Raw genomic sequence first — 19,894 nt, forward strand, 5'->3', positions numbered from 1 at the left:
AAACATAATTAAAATTGAATTCATAGTTGAAATAACGTATTAAAAGTTGAACTATTGTGATTACACTACATAAATTAACTAAAATAATTTCATGATCTTAATAAATAATAAGATTAAGAGAAAAGCTTAGTATACAAGCGATTAGGGCTTGTAACTATTACAAGTTCATTAACGCCTAATCCACTAAAACGCGCTGCAACTCCTATGTCACTTACACGCGCTATACAAAGATCCCGCGTTTGTATAACTACCAAATTTAAAAGATTTGTTTCCTTCTTTGTTTTCTTTCTTTTCAAATTTCATCGTTCTTCTTCTCGCGCGTCTTCCCCTGGTTTTTCGATCGTTCTTTTCCTCTCCTTTCTCATTGGTTTATTCTTCGTCATTGACGTTAGTTTTTCTCTCTGTAACTCCAGCTTCATTTTGACATGGTGTATTTATAGTTTTTGACATGGTGTATTCTGCAACCTCTCTGTTGTTGATGACCAGTTTGTTCCGAAGGTTGGAATGACCTTTACCACCCTTGAAGATGCTGGAAAATTTTACAGGAACTATACCAAGGTTGCAGGTTTTTCTACAAGAGTTCGGAGCACAAATAGAAAGGAAAACGAGATTAAGAATCAATTGATTACATGTAGCAGAGAGGGAAAATGAAACTCTCATAGCAAAGACTCATTTGATAGGAATTGGAATGATTTCCTGCTAAACTTTGGTCTTGTGGACAACAAGTGGCTTTCATGTAGTGTTGGGTTAAAATCTGCAGCAGAGGTGTAAATTTAATTTTTTATCAGGTGTATTTATAGTATGTGTTTGGGTGTATTATGCAGATCTCTATGCAGACCGTCATATATGGGTTCCAATCTATCTGGATCACCACTTCATATTATAGTACCTGTAAATCAGACATTTTGAATACACCAGAGAAAGTTTAATTAATTTTGGTCTTGTGGACAACAAGTGGCTTTCAGGTAGTGTTGGGTTAAAATCTGCAGCAGAGGAGTAAATTTAATTTTTTATCGGGTGTATTTATAGTCTGTGTTTGGGTGTATTATGCAGATCTCTATGCAGACCGTCATACATAGGTTCCAATCTATCTGGATCACCACTTCATATTATAGTACCTGTAAATCAGACATTTTGAATACACCAGAGATAGTTTAATTAATTTTGGACTTGTGGACAACAAGTAGCTTTCTGGTAGTGTTGGGTTAAAATCTGCAGCAGGGGTGTAAATTTAATTTTTTATCGGGTGTATTTATAGTCTGTGTTTGGGTGTATTATGCAGATCTCTGTGCAGACCGTCATATATGGGTTCCAATCTATCTGGATCACCACTTCATATTATAGTACCTATAAATCAGACATTTTGAATACACCAGAGAGAGTTTAATTAATTTTGGTCTTGTGGACAACAAGTGGCTTTCAGGTAGTGTTGGGTTAAAATCTGCAGCAGATGTGTAAATTTAATTTTTTATCGGGTGTATTTATAGTCTGTGTTTGGGTGTATTATGCAAATCTCTATGCAGACCGTCATATATAGGTTCCAATCTATCTGGATCACCACTTCATATTATAGTACCTGTAAATCAGACATTTTGAATACACCAGAGAGAGTTTAATTAATTTTAGTCTTGTGGACAACAAGTGACTTTCAGGTAGCTGGCTTTCAGGTAGTGTTGGGTTAAAATCTGCAGCAGATGTGTAAATTTAATTTTTTATCGGGTGTATTTATAGTCTGTGTTTGGGTGTATTATGCAGATCTCTATGCAGACCGTCATATATGGGTTCCAATTTATCTGGATCACCACTTCATATTATAGTGCCTGTAAATCAGACATTTTAATATACCAGAGAGAGTTTAATTAATTTTGGTCTTGTGGACAACAAGTGGCTTTCAGGTAGTGTTGGGTTAAAATCTGCAGTAGAGGTGTAAATTTAATTTTTTATCGGGTTTATTTATAGTCTGTGTTTGGGTGTATTATGCAGATCTCTATGCAGACCGTCATATATGGGTTCCAATCTATCTGAATCACCACTTTATATTATAGTACCTGTAAATCAGACATTTTGAATATACCAGAGAGATTTTAATTAATTTTGGTCTTGTGGACAACAAGTGGCTTTCAGGTAGTGTTGGGTTAAAATCTGCAGCAGGGGTGTAAATTTAATTTTTTATCGGGTGTATTTATAGTCTGTGTTTGGGTGTATTATGCAGATTTCTATGCAGACCGTCATATATGGGTTTCAATCTATCTGGATCACCACTTCATATTATAGTACCTGTAAATCAGAAATTTTGAATACACCAGAGAGAATTTAATTATGGAAAAAAAATTTACTTATAATTGGATCAAATATATTTATACCATGTGTTCAATTTCTTAGAACAAGAAGATCAATAAAACCTAGAAGAACATAGAAGAACAATAAAACATAGTTCTTCGATTTCGAAATCAGAAACAGAAATGTGGAAAATGTACAAGATGAGTAAAATAATAACGTACCTTGAATAATATTTTGTTGATGGTTTCTGCTATTATTCGCGACGAGTTCAAATGTCTGTTCAGTTTGGAATGTTGCTCGAAACTTGAGGATTTGTGTTATCTTTGAAGGAGAAGAGGAAGAGTGAGCCATAACGAGCGGTTTTTTCGAAGCGTAATCGTTCGAGTGACGCGCGTGAAATTGACGCTCCATTTAAAAGGAGAGAGTGCGCGTGGATTAAACTTGAGTTGGGCCAACTTGTAAAGATTGTATGCGTTATTTGCTTGTATGTGTAGCGGGGCCCTAAGATTAAAATATCAAATCTTCAGGATTAGTTAGTTATAAAACAATTAAAATTGAATTCATAGCTCAAATAACGTAATGAGAGAGAATATAGGCCAACATAAAAATAAAAAAATTTGTCTAACTCAGTTTAGATTTGAATATGACCAATTGTCTAGCTTAAATATAATATACAAACTCCATATCAATATGACAATATGGGAATTACAGGTTGTTTGCCTCGAACAAAAAGTTACTTTGTTTCAATGACGTCAATACATGCCATCCATCTCAATTCTAATTTCTGAACTTCAACCTAAGACATCAAAGCCCCAGACCCAACATTTAACAACTATAACGACCACCATGTGCTAATGCAAAAAAAAAAAAAATTGCCATAATGATAATGAGTGTTTGAAGAGAAAATTAATTCAGGGGAAATGGAATGTTCTAACTAGGGGTAAAACGATTCACATACCTATGTCCACAATCTTATGAAATACCAATTGATATAAATAGTTGCCCTAAATAGTTATTTACAAACAAACTCGAGATTGATTTCAACCACGGCCAATATTTCTGGTGAAATAAAATAAACCTTAAGCATGCTCCAAATTATTCAACTAACAGACTATTGGTTACTTCTCCGTATGTATCAAATATTGTTCCAAGTATTATTTAGCCAAGCGAGGTGCAACTTTTGGAATGGCTCATGTCTCAGTGTGAACACCGAAGTGAACAAAGAGGTCACTTGCTGAAGCTGAAATTCTTCAATTGTTTGCAGCATAGCACTCTTTCATCCTATACAAGGTCCAATAGAGGGCATCTGAAAACTATACGCAGACCAGTAAAACCAGCTGCACTTCAGATCGGTTGTGAAAACCCTGCACGAGAAAATAAACAAAGCAAAGTACTTGTAAGACTAAGAAATAAAGCCATTGTGAATGCACACTCAATATTGGTGACAAAGATGAGAAGAGATGAGATGCTAACCTTGTAAGTTGAACATAAATTGTTTTGTCTATAATTCTGAATTTCCAAGGATCATTTGTTGGAATACAAAGTTTCCTCAATCCTCCTAATTACTACACTCAGACTGGCACCACTTTCCAATGCTTTAACGGCAGCTCGGTGCGCAGCTCTGTGCCACTTGAGCAAATTATAAGATTGCAAAACCGACCATCTTGCTTGATTAGACATCTGCTCAAGGCAAGAACATTAAGGCTAAAATTTCAGTATCACGTATGAACATATACCATCAGAACACGTCAATTGTGCACTGTGGAGATACCTCAGCTATAGATAATGGGGGCTCCAAAAGAAGACAGATGTTTCTGAATAGGTTTTCATCATTTTCTCCCCCCTCTGCCTCACCATAAACAAGAGCTTCAGCTGCAATGCCAGCAAAAAGTACCATGCAGTACCTAAACCACGAATTACATACTACATTAGTAACACATGAATCCTTAGTGAAAAAGAGAAAGTCGAGAAAACAGAAAATGTGCATGACGGGAAAGGATCAGCTCAAAAGTTTCCAGACAATCAAATTTTTCTGCTTAGTATCTTGTCAAAGTAGAGCCAGTTCTTGAGAAGGAAAATTTGTTCTTGGACACACAGATATTGACCAGGACTGGAATCATAAGAGTGAACATTTTAGCAACTATGTGTGTATGTCTATAAGATATATAACAGGTTGATAACTAAATCCAGAGTTACTAACAAAATCAACTTAACTTTCTTATTACAGTTTGTGGAACAAAAATGCTCTTTGAACACCAAAAACCAGTCATCATATATTTGCGTATATTTACATGCATTATTTTACACACTTCTAATCTGTATTTCCTATTCCAACACATATATACAGGCTCTGCGTTTCATGAAGGATGGAATATTCTAAGAAAATCTTCGTTTTTCTTTTTTCTTTTTCCTTTCAGCGACAACTGTTAGTAGGGATATAATTGAAAATTTGTATCCAATATAGAAAAATACTTACAAACTTTTAAATTTTAAGAACATAATTGAAAATTTGGTGAAGTTATAGAAATTTATACAATAATTAAACCTAGCTTGGAGGATTAACAGAATCAGACACCTCCCTCTCATATCAAAAAGAGATATCAACCTTTAAAACAAAAGATAAAAGAAAGATGTTTTATAGATTCATGAGCAAATATAACAATACCAAATTCGTTTAATGTTATGTAACTCAATGAAAAACAGACAAAGTAAATCCTTCCTAACTTATACACCATTAAATCATACGAATAACTCATCTGTACTGCTTAGGACAGCCTCACAAACATAATAGAGATACAAGGGACACTACATATTAAATTTTAATAAAGAAAATGGATACAGAAAGCATTCATGGTATCATAAATTAATTCTTAGTATAGTATCATGTATACACTCCAACCTTACCAACTTTCCATTTCTCATAATAAAAAAATATTACGTAAATTTTTAATATAGACCAACACTTGTGAGATTTTTCTTTTAAATTTTTATAGAAAAAAAAAATAAGAAGAGCCTTGTTCATGCTATTCCCCACTATATTAGAAACAAAATAAAATACTTGTCAAATTGAATACATAAATAAGTGCCATTAGGGTCTGGTATAATGGTATATTCACCTGTCAAAAGCTGTGCCCTCAAGTCGGCCTTCAGCGAGATCGCTGGCAACCTTCTCATCCCAGAACTGAGTCCCTGCCTAAAAAAATACGAATTTACTGCAACTAAACCTATGTTAATACTTAACGGAAAAACTATTATATGGAAAGCATATTGATATGAGGGGGAAAAAAAAAAGAAAAAACAAGGATCAATAGAATCTATATTTGTATCAAATCAGTTGGAAAAGCCTTTGTTGTTGTTCTAAGTATACAAGTGCAAGCTACTATAAATAATCCATTATTGTCTTACTGATGACATTGCTATATGACCACTGAACGTCATTTTACTTACAAAACAAGTATACACTCTAACATGAAGTGGTTATCTTTCATTTTTTTACAAACTTTGTTCAAAAGTGTGTGTTGCATCACGAGAAGTGGTTAACAAGGAATTTCATTCTACGTCAAAGCGCATTAAGGCAGTTAAAATTTATATCATCAAATTGATCAAGGGCAAACGGACAGTAATGAGGGGAAGGAGAAAATAACATAGAAGAAGAAAGGACGAATATATAGAGGAGGGATGAGAGACAGGAAAACAAAGATAGCACCAAGTATTTTACTCAAAAGAAGAACACATCAGACATAAATAATATACTATGATGCCACAAAAGTAAACTGTTAGAAGCAACAAAATGTTGCATGATGAATAAAGGAGGAAAAAGATACCTGTCCTTGAATGCCCATTTGCATTGCAACTATTGGATCTAAAATTACTCCTCGAATTGGGCAACCCATCAGATATGCTTAAATTTCATTAGAGATGAACCTTGTAAGACGTCATGCACAAAGAATATGTGCAGTATTTAACATCTAAAGCCCATGAAAAACAACAGAATCTACCTGTTAGGAGATGTCCTGCTTCATGAATGAGAATACGCCGTCGATATGGTGGCCAGTAACTTGAGATTTGAGCTAAACAAGTACCACCAAGGAATGCAGAATCTGCAAAGGCTAGACCTAATATAACTGCAAGGTTGGGCCTGAGGTCAATACCTTGTGAAATGAGAAAGGACACTCCACCAAGAAAAGCAACCAAGGCAGTGCTTGAACTAGGCGAAAGACCCCACTTCTTTGGAGCAAGTTTAGTCACTGTACAAAAAACAAAGCAAGGGAGAACTATATCGTATAGCCAATTTTTTTTCCAGCTGTATATAACTGTGAATAAGTAATCTTCATTTCTCTATAACATGACTGAAACAGGACATTGAGCAATTTACAGCTGTGAGGAACTTATCCTGTTCATATGCACACCTTCCAAGCCAGTTGAAGAGCTCAAGACATCTGGTGTTATGTTCCTTGGACCCTCCAAAACTGTAGAAGATGAAAACCGAAAAGGAAGTTAAGGAAAAGTCTGAGAAATTCTAACAATTCTAAGCATAAGCTTTACCAAAGTTTACACCATCATCATAACAATAGTGATTATGAAACAACTAACAAGAGAACAAACCATGTAAAATAAACATCAAACTTGGTAAAATTAAAAAAAAAAAATGCATGTGTAGCAGGAAAAGCTTGCTTTGATTCATTTATAGAATAAGAATTCCAGTCTCATTAGAAGTGAAACTTTGAATACATCATATATGTGAAAGAGTTAGCACACTCAACAGAACAATGCTGAGGAAATCCGAAAAAGTACAACTTATAAATGGCAATGCATACTTTACGGTAATCTAAAATTTGACAAATAAAAGGAAAAATCTATGGTGGTACCAAATAACAGCATTAGTTACTGTACACACATCAAACAAATTTAAGGTTTTGCACTTCAAACTCCCAAAAGCCTTCTACTACCAAACTCTTGACACACATATTTGAAAGGTAAGTAAATAAATGAGATTAATTTTGATGCACTTTATGTAATTAGATTCATGCATTTAGGCAAATATTCAAAAAGTGAGTTTGAACATAGTTACTTTTAATGATAAAACAATACACAATTAGATATCTATCTAGAAATCATCTGCACTTACACTTTCAGTATAAAATCCTAACAAACTATTCATTTGTTTAGGATATATAATCTATAAGAAAAAGGAAAGGATGTCATTGATGCTATGATCCAAATGCAAAGCTAACAGAGTTGCTTATGTACTGCATGTTTTCTGTACATAATATAAATAGAATAATACTACACATCCAAGTTTTTTTGTTAACTAAGGCTAACCAAGTTGGTCTAAGATAATAAAAATCAATTATGACTAGCATTATTCCAAGTCTTATTGTTTAACTTGGTTGGACTTGGTTTATAAAAGAATTTGGATGTGTAGCATTACTCATGTAAATATATATAAAATCATCTTAAAGTGTAGCCTAAGAGCCTATTAATTTTGAACAACTCAAAAGATCAAAAGAACAAAACAACTTTTTCCCCCTTCTCAATTTTGATATTATCATATATGAAAAACTGTAAATAAAAATGAAACTCAAAGAAAAATAAAAACTTACCAATGTTCCTGCATTTTCCGAAATTGGGCAAGAAACCCCGATCCTTGAGGAACCTGTACGCATTGGCAACAAGCTTCATGTCATCAGCATTCAAGCATGTGTCAAGCACCTCCCAATCCTTTTGCGGCCCAAACAACTCCAACTCGCGGAACCGGGACTGAGTAGACTCAGTGATTGAAGCATCGCTTGATGGCTCAATTGGGTTTTGAGCCTCGAGAGTTTTGAGGAACTTGAGGGCTCCGGCAAGGTCCTTCCGCTTCACGGCCTCCTCGTACTCTCCCCATTCTCGGAAGGCCCCTCGCGGCCAGCAAGTGCGGGAGCGTTCGCGAGGTGGTGGAGGGAAAGTGAGGGAAAATGGACGGAGAGTGGAAAACTAAGGAAGCAAGTCAAGGAGAGGATGAAAACATGATTTTAGGGGAAAATTTTGATACTTGAGTTCAGGAAAATTTAATATCTATTGAATATGGTTCATCTGGGATAATTTTTCCGTTAGATCAGTTTGTATTCTTACTAATGACTCTCCTAGACATAAAAAATCCATGTACTTCTGTACCTACTTAATGATGATCAGAGCATAAAGGATGGTTAACAATACAATCAAAGGTTATTATCTCACTAAGTACAACTTGATCAAACAAATTAGAAGCATTTATATATAAATATAAATTAAAGCTTTAATTTCAAAAAGTAGAAAATAACAGCTGCATAGTTCACACAGTTGAAAATCCATAATCATGAATTCTGGAAATTTACATAATCATAACATAATTCAACCAAATAATAAACAAAAAACACCAAAAAACAATAGAAGATACCTGCAGAGGCATATCCAATGGGGACTCGGTGCAGGAGCAGAGAACAAAGAGGAGTAGGAGATCTATGGAGGCCGGCGGAGAGTGAATAATGCATATGGCAGATTAAATTTCAATAATTTGGAATGAAAATAAAGCAAACGCAGAAAAAATAGGAACAATAAAAACGAAAATGGAAGCTAACAAAACAAACAAAAAGAGAATTGGAAAAAAATGGCTGCGGAACATGTTGGTTACCTCTACACAACGGAACGAAGAGAGGGTAGGGATGGCGGTACGAAGAGAGAAGAGGCCACCGTGCGGGTGTACAAGTGTGAGGGTCAAAGACTCAGAGTGGGTCTTGAGGACGCGCTGAGTGAATCCTAGGCCATGGCTAAGGGACTAAGGGAAAAAGAATCTAGTACGGTAATGCATGCTTATTCAAAAGTAATTAAAATATTATTTTATTATTTTACTAACCTTTTCATTGTAGAAGAGTTTGATTTATGATTAAAACTCAGGTGCAGTTAACTTCACGTGAAGTTAATATGTGAGAATTGTTAGATAATTTGATTGATTTGACTAAATTTTTATCTAACAACTCTTTTATATCAATTTTATGTAAAATTGACTTTCCATAAATTTTTACCTTATTTAAGGAGTAATCCAGCAAAAATATCATTGAATTATAAAATTGGTAAAATAAACATTTTCTAAATTTTTTAACAATGCCATAAGATAATTTAATATATGATAATATCTGTTAGTGTCTATAATGCACCGATATAAGATATGACACGATACAAAATACGTGAACATATAAATTTAAAATTTTTATAAGACACAGGAATATAAAATATAAAATATTTTTTAAGTAAATTATATTTTTGTATTTTATTGATATTAAAAAATAAATTAATTTTTTAATTATTTTTAATATTTTTATTTTAATAATATGTATTATTTCTAAACTCATTTCAAGAATAAATGTTAAGAATAATTATAAGAGTAAATAGCCAAATTGGTCCCGAAAGATAAGATAGCCCGATCTCCAAATTAGTCTCCGAAATAATACATTAATCAAGAATGTCTCCGAAAAATTTAAAATTGGTAACGTTAGTCCTTCTGTCTACCTTCTGTTAATTCCATCATTGACGCCGTTAACGGTTGCTTATGTGGCCGTCAGTGTGACATATTAGCATGCCAACTTGGTGCAGAGTGGCTAGTGACAAGATATGTTTCGCTATTTATGTCAAACTAGTCCTATGTCTGTAAACCCTAATCCCTTCTTCTTCTGAAATGCCATTGTTGCTGCAGCGTTAGATTGAATCTGCAGAGGCCGAAATTGTTGAGCAACTGCACGATGGGTAGCATAGGTGGGGTCGCAGTCGACAACTGTCGCAATCACACGGAAGCCATGCTTCGAGCTCGTCGCTGCGGTGGCGGAGGAAGAACACCGACCAAGTGTACTTTTGTGGGCTGAAGACAGTGATCAAGAAGTTTGGGACAAAAGAAAATTCAGATAGATTGCTCCATGCTTGTCCAAGATACAGGATGAATTATGAATATAGTCTTCTTGAAGCTTCTAATAATTTGCGTGGGATTTTGACATTTTTGTAACCTAATGTTTTATAGAAGGGCAGCCACTGCAATTACTTTAGGTGGGCTGAGGATGATGAGTATGAAGGACTAGAGCACTTAGGAGATGTTAAAACTGATGCAGAAATGGAGAATGATGTTGTTGTCTTGAACCATAACCTATCATGGAGAATGATGAGCTTAGAAGCCGAAGTTAGAGCACTTAGGATGCAATTGTATTTTGGATTAATAGTTGTAATTGTGATTTTTATGATTATGTGTATGTTCTTTAGTGGCAAGTGAAGCAGTTATTGTGAAAATGTGAATGTTGTAAACCTTTATTTTAATATGAACAAACTTATGAGTAAACCTGTAGATCTGCCATGTTCATGTTTTTTTACTATTAAAAAGGTTCTCTACATGCACCATTTTTGTTGATCATAACATAATTTAAGCAAATCAAAAGAAACAGAATTAAAATTAACTGAACTAGGAATAGCATAACATCACCAATGGTGTACCAGTTTTCATTGTCTCAGATTCAAATAACAATAATGTTTTAACATGATAATAACACAAAAATAGAAGCTGATAGTCAAATACCAATATACCACAAAGGGCTATACAAAAAACAGGGCTATCCAATATACCACAACTACCACATTGTTTACAAATAGCAAATTTTGGCCCTGACAAAATAACAGATACTAATTGTCCTATATTTCATGTCTTTAAATCTTCAAGTTATTCCATGTCTTTTTTTTTTTCTGGGAGGTTTGAAACCCGGAGTTGGAACAAATGTCATGAAGCTAGCAAGCTTCTTGGCTATTGCGGAACTGCTACCCTTGATCGTTTCAGCAGATACTGCAACTGATCCTGGAGCAACAGGCTTTGGAGAGGCATTTCTCTTTGCCCTAGCCCTGGTGACATGGAATTTTGGAGGTCTTCCTCTACCTATAGTCTGCATCAAACAGTTATCATCATTGTCTCAAACAAAAACAGATTGGCAATGAACTACAAACAGTGATATTCAGCAGATGCAAGTTACTAATGTTCAATTTAAAACTATTACTAAATACAAGATAACCTGAGTAACATTGGTTGAGGTCTGTGATTGTTGTGTCTGTGGAAGCTGAGCATCCTGACTAACATGAATTTCAGTCTGTTCATCTGGAGCAGCTGGTACTACTGCAGGGAGTGTCTGAATAGACTGAGTGTCATCTACGTTTTCTGCTTCCGGAACAGGTGTAGCTTGTGGTGATGGCACAACTGCAAGCCGCAATTGCATTAGCCTTGCCTTCTCTCGAGCATCGTCTTGCTTTTTCTTGCTGCAAGTTCTCTTGTTGTGGCCTACCTCTCCACAGTACATGCACCGAATTGGATTATACTTTCTTTTCATCTTTGTCTTCGTGCCAGTGGGTCCTTCAGCCTTGTCCTTCTTTCTCTTTGTTGTTGGTCTTCCAGGTTTAGGTTTTATTAAAGGTGGAACAGGTGCAGGAGAACCAGTTTTCTCCCATAGCTCTTGTCCCTTGACAGGATTCACATTGAATTAGTACGTTCTTCTGTACGCCTCCATAGTCAACCATTCGTGGCAATACTCCTCAGGCCTCTTATCATTTTTTCTTGAATGGCGGATATTGCGTGCCTTGTAGGCATTCCTATAAATTTCACAAAAACAAATTTCATTCATTGAAGTACGAAATATGGTATGTATCTAAAACTAGAAATGAGTTAGGAGTTGAACCTGTCAACTGCCAAAACCTGCAGGAGCAAGTATAGTTACCCAAATCTACCACCATATTAGTTGGCCATCCTTGAACTTTGTACACGACCTCTTTGGCATCACCCGACTAGTGGGGGAGTAAGTATTCCTTGATAATTCATTAGCTTCAGTCTATTGTCAGTCATGCTCTTCATAACCATTCTTCGCACCTCCTCTGCCAGGCTCAGAATAGGCTTTCCTCTTTCATGCTTGGTCTTTGAATTGAAGGATTCACAAGCGTTGTTGCATATGTTGTCTACCTTTGGCCCTTCACTGAAATAGGCTTTTGTCCAGGCTTCTTTCGGCCACTTGGCTAAATATTCCCAAGCTTGTTGATTAATCCTCTTGATTCTAGTCATATTCCTTTCAAACTCAAATGGAGTCCTTGATCTTGCACACTCCCAGACCAAGTCTTTAAGCTCGATGCTACCCCACTGTTTAGAGAAGTTCCTCCACAAATGCCAGACACAAAATCTGTGTGGAACTGATGCCAGGAGTTCATCTCAGCATATGCCAGCTCTTTATAGTATTCCTTCACAAAAAACATGTTTAGAGTGTCTGCTTCTACACCCATTAATACTTCAGTGTTATCTGGTTCATAACACAGATATCCTGATTCATCTGTTTTGAACTTTCCACCATGGTGAAATACAAAGGTCATAGGGGACCTTCCATCTGCAACCAAAACAGCAACACACACAACTATTGAAAATTTTTTCATAAACAGGCAAAGCAAATTCAACAACGACTACCAAAATAAAAATAAAACACACACATGCAGCTATACAGGGCACAAACATTGTTCTCAAAACTCGAAAAACAAAGTCATTCATGGATCACCAACAAAGCCCTAAACCTGAATATATTCTCCTAAACCCTAACATTACAAACAGTAATAATGAATTTCCAACGATCATACAAGCACATTCATCAGAAGATAAAACCACAATCAATCTCAGAAAATAACAAAAAGAGAGGTAACCTACCTCTCACGCAAGGCGATAGAGTGCCCTTTTCGGTTGACCAAGGTTGTCACAAATCGGTCACCTGCAACTCCAGCACAATGTCATCGTCGGTCTAACCTGGTAGTCGCCATTCAATGCTTCGTCTTCGTGGAGGTAAGAACTAAGACGAAGGAATTACAGAGATTTTTTCTTTTCAGAAGAAGGATGTAAATAGAGAGATGTAACAAAATAGGGATGAAAACTGAAGCGTTGTAAGGGGGAGTAAAGAAAACGACGCCGTTTAAAGTTTGGCTGGTGTGTCACACTAATGGTCAGGTAAACAGATGTTCACGCTATTACTCAAACATTTGACGGAAGGACTAACGCTACCAATTTTAAATTTTTTGGGGACATTCTTGATTAATTTATTTTTTCGAGGGCTAATTTGGAGATTGAGTTATCTTTCGGGGACCAATTTAGCTATTTACTCATAATTATAACTATGCTAATACATAATAGTATTTAAGTGTAACTAAACATATTTATAAAAAATTATTTTTTATTAAGATATTGTTAAAATACAAAAGAAATATTAATAAGCATTGTATTTAAAATAGGTTTAATTACTCTGCAAGTCCCTATAGTTTCACCGAATTTTCAATTAGATCCCTATACTTTTTTCTTTTCAATTGGGTCCCTGTACGTTAATTTTTTTTCAATTAAGTCCCCGTTAACGTTTAATGTCACAAAAAACGTTAGTAAATTGTGAAATGATGTAATTACCCCTATCTTCCACCTATAAACACTCTATGTTTCTTACTTATCTGAGGTTTCTCTTCTTCTCCATTTTTCATTTCCAGTTTTCATCTTCCACAAACTTATAACTCAAAGTCAAGGAACCTCTTTTGATAAAAAACTCAATTAACTATTAATTTGAATTTTTTATTTCAGTTTTGTACTTAGATATATTTAGTGTTTAATTTGTACAAAAAAAATTTGCATCATCATCAACATCGTTCAGACGTTCACAGTCCATACGCGAACCAAAACCAATCAAAGAGCAAAACCACCCAAACCATAAAAAGTTTCAAATCCACGCACCCAATTTAAAATCCACAACTTCAATCAAATACAATCATATACATCATACACCAATTGATATCCAGCTATCACTAATCCAAAAACAAAATACCTGAAACTGTTCACCACTACTTTATACCTAACCGCCATCAACCATCACTCAAACACAAACAGATCCTCAACCTTCATAAAAAAAAAACAGAAGCAAATTTGAAAAAAAAAATTAGAACAGTTTTTTTGTAGTAAATAAATCAATTCTTGATAAATAAAAAATGTGTTGACAAAAAAAAAACCTTTTTTTTCGCTAAGACAGAACCTCCATCAGCGGCGTCATCTGTCTTTCTGCTCCGATCTCTCTTTACCAAAAGCTTTTTCCGCATGCAGCAGCACCACGACCCTTCTCTCACTTCTCTGCGCCGCTCCTCTGACTTCTTGCTCTTAACACCACTCACCGCTGCCATTCTTCTTCTTCTTAGCCGCTTTAACCACCATCACCATCGTCTCTTTCTCTTTCTGAAAAAAATAAATAATAAATAAAAGAATTTACTGAATTTAAAAAAAAAAGAACAAAATAAAATTTACTTTGTGACCAGAAGCTTGCATGCACAGCCGGCGTTGTCTCTGATTTCTTGTTCTTCATCTATGCTGTTTGCCAGAAACAGAGCAGAAAATCTGCTTTCTTCTTCGTCACCTCTTCTTTCTTCTCACTATCATCTTCTAGGTCGTCACTGTCACCATCACCGGCGAACTCCTCCTTACTCCTCGCCAGTGATCTGAGACTCTGTCGCTATCTCTGTCTCTTTCACCGGCGAAGTCTTCTTCTCAATCGCTAGTGACATCTCTCTTCTTCTTTGGGATAAAGTGAAAGAGGTGTTTTGGGTATTTTGAATAAATACATGTTTGTTCAGCTAACCATTCCAATTAAATAATAAGAATATTCGTTTTTAACCAAAAATATTCTGTTATCTTAAACGTTATATTCACAGCAGGGACTTAATTGAAAAAAAATTAACGTATAGGGACCCAATTGAAAAGAAAAAAAAGTATAAGGACCTAATTAAAAATTTAATAAAACTATAGAGACCTATAAAGTAATTAAACCTTTAAAATATGTGCAACACAGACATAACAAATCACAAATCAAAGAAGTATGTGCTTCATAAGCTAGTGTGGAAATGGTTAGGCCGAGCCAAGTATTTTTGTTTTGACAGAGATAAACTAATAAAGTAGAAAAGTTAAATAAAAGATAAATATAACGAAACAAATAGCCGCCTTTTATTTAAATAAAATAAATTAATTATTTATTTAAATAAATTATAATACATAATTTTATCGTTTTGTATATTTAGTTATATTTTTATTGACAAAAATAAAATTGTAAATTATATGGTTTATGTTAGTATTGCTAGCAAAAATAACAGAAGTTTTTGTCATTTTTGTTGTAATTACTAGCAAAAATAAATTAAATTCTTTTATATATTTTCTTGATTATTATCAGAAGAAATAAAAAAAGAAATTCATTTTCGCTGATAATGGTTGATTGAAAAAATATAAGAAAAAAATTGATCTATTTTTATTGACAATAACAACAAAAATGACAAAATAAATATTTTTTATTTTTTTGGCACAATCACCAAAAAACATATAAATATAATTTTTGCAATCAAAAACAAAATTTAATACACAAAATAATCAATTTGTTTTTATTTGGGCTAATCCAGTCCATGTTAGTACGATGAGTTTTATCATTATATTTTGCTAATAGATTTGATTAAATCCTATAGTAATTTCTCTGATTTATTTTTATCAATTTAGTTCCTCGATCTCAATTGTACTATAATAATATTAGGATAAGAAAAGGGTTAGAAAATCAATAAATTTTATGATTTTTAATTATTAATTAATTTATTAGTATTTTTAATAATATAAAATTATATCTAATGATATAAAATTAATTTTTTTATTGGTTAAATACGAACCAAATTTTAATAAAATTGTTGGTCCTAAATTTTTTTTAAAATAATTGGATCTGAAAAACTAAATTAAATTAGTACAAGTTTAGTCAATAGATATATTTTTGCCTTATTGAATTTGTTGCACTCTGAGTCATAAGTTCTCACTGGATAACCCATTCCACTTCCTCCCTTAGCCATAAGATAATAACCCTAATATTTTGGTTCAACCAAACCAAATGAAAAGAAAAAAAATTAACCCAAGCCCGATTCACAGACTAGACAGAGTATGCTTTTTAAAAAATAATATAAAGTATAGTGTCCATTGCTAATTTAAAAATTGGTCATCGTCTACGTAAATGATTATTTAAAAAATACGGATATAATTAAATAACTATATAAAATATTTTATTTTATTAGTATATTAAAATTAAATTCTTAAAATAAAAAAATATCTTAAATTATAAAATTACTGACAAAAGTATCTTTCAATTTTTTTTAAAAACAAAAATACCCTCAAAATATTTTAAAAACACAACAAGAATACTTAACTGTTAAATATATATTCTTTAATAAAGACTTTAAAAACCACTTTTTAATGTAATTTTTTATAAACATGATTAGAAAAATAACATATTTTTATATTTAAATTTTGGTGATTTTACATTAAGTGTATATTTTTTATTTTTTTATAAATGGCTAAAAATATTTTTTTGAAAAAAATCTAAAGATTAAATTTTAGTCCTTTTTTATCAAAATATTTTCACAAAATTTCGAATCAAATGCACAAATGGTCAAAAGTTATATGTCGCTTATAAAAAAATTGTATGATTTGGTTATTTTTATTCCATTATAAAATATTTTCAAGATATTTTTATTGTCGACAAATACAGAAGATACTTCTGTCAATATTTTAATAATTTATAGATATTTTTGATAGTTTAATCTCTATTTTATTTTCTTTCTTTCTTTTTTTTTGAGTAAACTATAAAGACATTCTTAAAAAATTTATTTACTAGTAAAAATATCACTGAAAAATTAAATGACAAAAATATCCATCTTAAAAAATTTTAAATCATGACAAAGTATCCCAACATAAAGTAAATACAAAATTTTTATGTCGGGATATTTAATTTTTGTCATAATTTGAAATTTATTGAAAAATTTTTATTGGTTAAATCTTTGAAAAGTATTTTACATTTTCAATAATATTAGTTTACTGTTCTTTTTTCTTTCTCTTTTTCAATTTTATTTTTGTTATTTATTTATATGATTTGATTTTATTAAGAGAAAATCATATAATATCACGAATTTGTAATTTCAAATTAATGAATAAAATAGGATTTGACTAGTAACGCTAGTATAATTACATGATGACAAATTACCTCACTATCATCATCATCACCACCAAGTCATTGTGTACATATAACAACAACCAATGAGTCCCCACTCCCACGGGGCACAGACCATCAACATAATTACTAATCAATAATTGAGCAGATACAATAATTCCTCACTTTTTCTGCACTAGTTTTGCTATAAACCTTAGGTTGTTATTCTCACTGCGCTGAAGTCATTGTTGGAACTTAATTGGAATTTGGGATGATTCTCTCTAGCCACTTTATCATTAGTAGGAGCTTCTAGCTGCTGATGGAGGTATGTTTCTCTATATATCTTGTGATCTTGTCTTTTCTCTACTAATTAATCTCCCAAAAAGGAGGATCGGAGCATGCATGGATTATTATACCGTTTCTTTCCAAAAAATGTTTACTTAATTTATTGTCTGTCACTCTGTCATCCTTGCTTTTGAGAAGGCCATGCATATATAATAAGAGAACAATCAACAAAATCGGCCATTAAAATTAGTCGTAAAGATGAAATACATGTTGAAATATAAATATATATTAATAACTGATTTTAATAGCTGATTTTATTGTATAAATAGCATATAGTATTTTTGTAAGAGAGTGTCGGAGTAGATATTAAATAGATTTATACTGTAATTAGTGAGTTGATATTTAGAAAGCGAAAATAGAAGGATTTAAAGAACAAAATATTGAAAATAAACTATACTATACTTTTCAAATTCTTCTCCTTTTTCTTCTTGTGTTTAAAATTCTAACCTCTAAAAAATGTATAAAGACTAAAGAGAAAAGAGGGAGACATGCTTGTAGAAAGGAAACACTACTACTAAAAGAGTGACATAAGATGATAAGAAGGATTGATGAATAGAGTAAAATTAAAGAGGAGAGAAACCTAGATTCGTGTTGTTCTTTTATTGTCACTCAAAAAGATACTCTCTTACACTGTATATACACAAGCAAATCTAATGATAGAAAATTTAAAAAAAAAATGAAAAGGCTAATGACAAATTTTTTTAGTGAAAAAAAAAGAAGAATTAATTAGTACTGATTCAAATAATATAAAATAAATATAAAAAAATATTAGTTCTTAATATCCCTTAAAGAAAAATTGTAGCTACTTTAAAACTTCTATTACGTACGATCTTTCACCTTTGTAGAACTGAGAAGAATTCTTGAACAATTCTGAAATTGTATTATTACCTCTCTGATTTTGTTCATGACTCATGAGCATAATTTCATATCTAATGGTTGAGTTCTGCTCATTTAATTTGCCTTGCTGATCCTCATCAGGTCCCAGGCAAACAACGAAATTGAAAGGAAGGAGAGAGATGAAGAAAATTGGAAAGAAGGTAGTAATTCTTTTAGTATTTGGTTGGAAGGATAAATGAGAGGGGAAATATTAACAAATAACAAGTTTGCTATATTTGGTATAGATAAGAATTTATTCAGTAAGTACATGCTAATCTGTAACTAAAGAAAATGACAATCCCAGTTATTCTGGTGAGAACATGTAAATAAATATTTAGAAATTGTATGTTAAAAATTGGATTAAAAAATATTTTTTTATTTAAAAAAAATTGTTATTAACAAAAAATTTATAAAAATTATATACTTAGTGTAAAATTTTTAAGTTTTAAGAATAAAATATCTTATTTTTTAATTATATTTGTAAAAAAATTATTAAAAATATGTTTTTTGAAAAAAATAATTAAAATAAAATAAATAAAATTTTTGAGATAAAAATAAAATATTTTAAATATTAAAAATAAAAGTAAGACTTAATCTAAATATTAGAATTTTACATTTTCTTTTGTAATTAACTAAAATTATTTCTCAAATAATGTTTACTAATAATAAATAGTAAAAAGATAACATGGGAGATGGGACCGTCGTTCAAACCTTTGTCACCCACAAAATTCATTTCTTTCTTTCAATAATGGCAGACGACTTTATTTTTTGTACCTTTAGCCACCTAATGACTTGAAGCTACTTCTCCACAAATTGGAGCCCACTTTTTTTATCTTTTTTTTTTTTCCAAATAAACTCAAAGGTAAGTTAATTCGCTAGAGTACCTAACTACGTATGAGAGTGTATATGTATTGCATCGCATGTCTTATCCTTTATCTTGTATATATAGTATCAAATTATCTTGACTTTTGTTTTATATTTCACAGATGGCTTACGAAGTTTAAGTCAACCTGCCGTAATTCAATTCAACTCGGTTTTGTGAATGTAGCGGTTTGTGATTGTGGTTCTGCTTTATTACAGATGGTAATTTTTTTTTCTTTTTCTATTCTATTTTTTACTTTTTATTTTTGTAATTAAGAAAATTGATAAAGTTAAACACCGATCCAAATTCCAAATCCAAATTAACAAACTCAGCAGATGACATATTCTAAATTTGCAAGCCAACGAACATATGTTTGAAATAGGTCACATAAAACTTGAATTATTTATCTCAATTAGCAGCATCACTTGATGTGCATAATCTAAAGGCAATAGAACACAACCACAAAACTAGCGAAAGCCCGAAGGTAAGT

General features: G+C 32.5%; 3 protein-coding genes and 1 long non-coding RNA gene across 5 annotated transcripts in view; 1 reads left to right on the forward strand and 3 right to left on the reverse strand.

Moving 5' to 3' along the window:
* Positions 1-3,190: 3,190 nt before the first annotated feature.
* LOC107473356 (uncharacterized) lies at positions 3,191-9,098 on the reverse strand. Its single transcript, XM_016092899.3, has 10 exons — positions 8,933-9,098; positions 8,699-8,760; positions 7,884-8,256; positions 6,690-6,749; positions 6,279-6,527; positions 6,105-6,181; positions 5,397-5,473; positions 4,052-4,184; positions 3,754-3,960; positions 3,191-3,644 (listed from the first exon to the last, which is right to left on the reverse strand). Exons 2-9 carry the CDS (start codon positions 8,708-8,710, stop codon positions 3,805-3,807), a joined length of 1,137 nt encoding a protein of 378 aa, XP_015948385.1. The 5' UTR covers positions 8,711-8,760; positions 8,933-9,098; the 3' UTR covers positions 3,191-3,644; positions 3,754-3,804.
* A 1,846-nt stretch (positions 9,099-10,944) lies between these two features.
* LOC127744866 (uncharacterized) lies at positions 10,945-12,111 on the reverse strand. The gene is made up of 3 exons (XM_052257672.1): positions 11,997-12,111; positions 11,340-11,910; positions 10,945-11,213 (listed from the first exon to the last, which is right to left on the reverse strand). Exons 2-3 carry the CDS (start codon positions 11,649-11,651, stop codon positions 10,992-10,994), a joined length of 534 nt encoding a protein of 177 aa, XP_052113632.1. The 5' UTR covers positions 11,652-11,910; positions 11,997-12,111; the 3' UTR covers positions 10,945-10,991.
* A 1,561-nt stretch (positions 12,112-13,672) lies between these two features.
* LOC110277583 (uncharacterized) lies at positions 13,673-14,905 on the reverse strand. The gene is made up of 3 exons (XR_002370191.2): positions 14,621-14,905; positions 14,332-14,551; positions 13,673-14,221 (listed from the first exon to the last, which is right to left on the reverse strand). It is a non-coding gene; the product is annotated as an uncharacterized LOC110277583 (long non-coding RNA).
* A 2,533-nt stretch (positions 14,906-17,438) lies between these two features.
* The window catches only part of LOC127744774 (probable disease resistance protein At4g27220), a 15,444-nt gene continuing 12,988 nt past the window's right edge, over positions 17,439-19,894 (forward strand). Inside the window, exons 1-3 of one of the 2 annotated variants that reach the window (XM_052257045.1) lie at positions 17,439-17,646; positions 18,645-18,703; positions 19,529-19,625. The gene's annotated coding sequence lies outside the window, so the exon portion shown is untranslated. The remainder of the gene's footprint in view (positions 17,647-18,644; positions 18,704-19,528; positions 19,626-19,894) is intronic. The other variant, XM_052257046.1, reaches the window with a different exon arrangement.

The sequence above is a fragment of the Arachis duranensis genome, chromosome 2 (genome assembly GCF_000817695.3).
Source record: "Arachis duranensis cultivar V14167 chromosome 2, aradu.V14167.gnm2.J7QH, whole genome shotgun sequence".
Lineage (NCBI taxonomy): Eukaryota > Viridiplantae > Streptophyta > Magnoliopsida > Fabales > Fabaceae > Arachis > Arachis duranensis.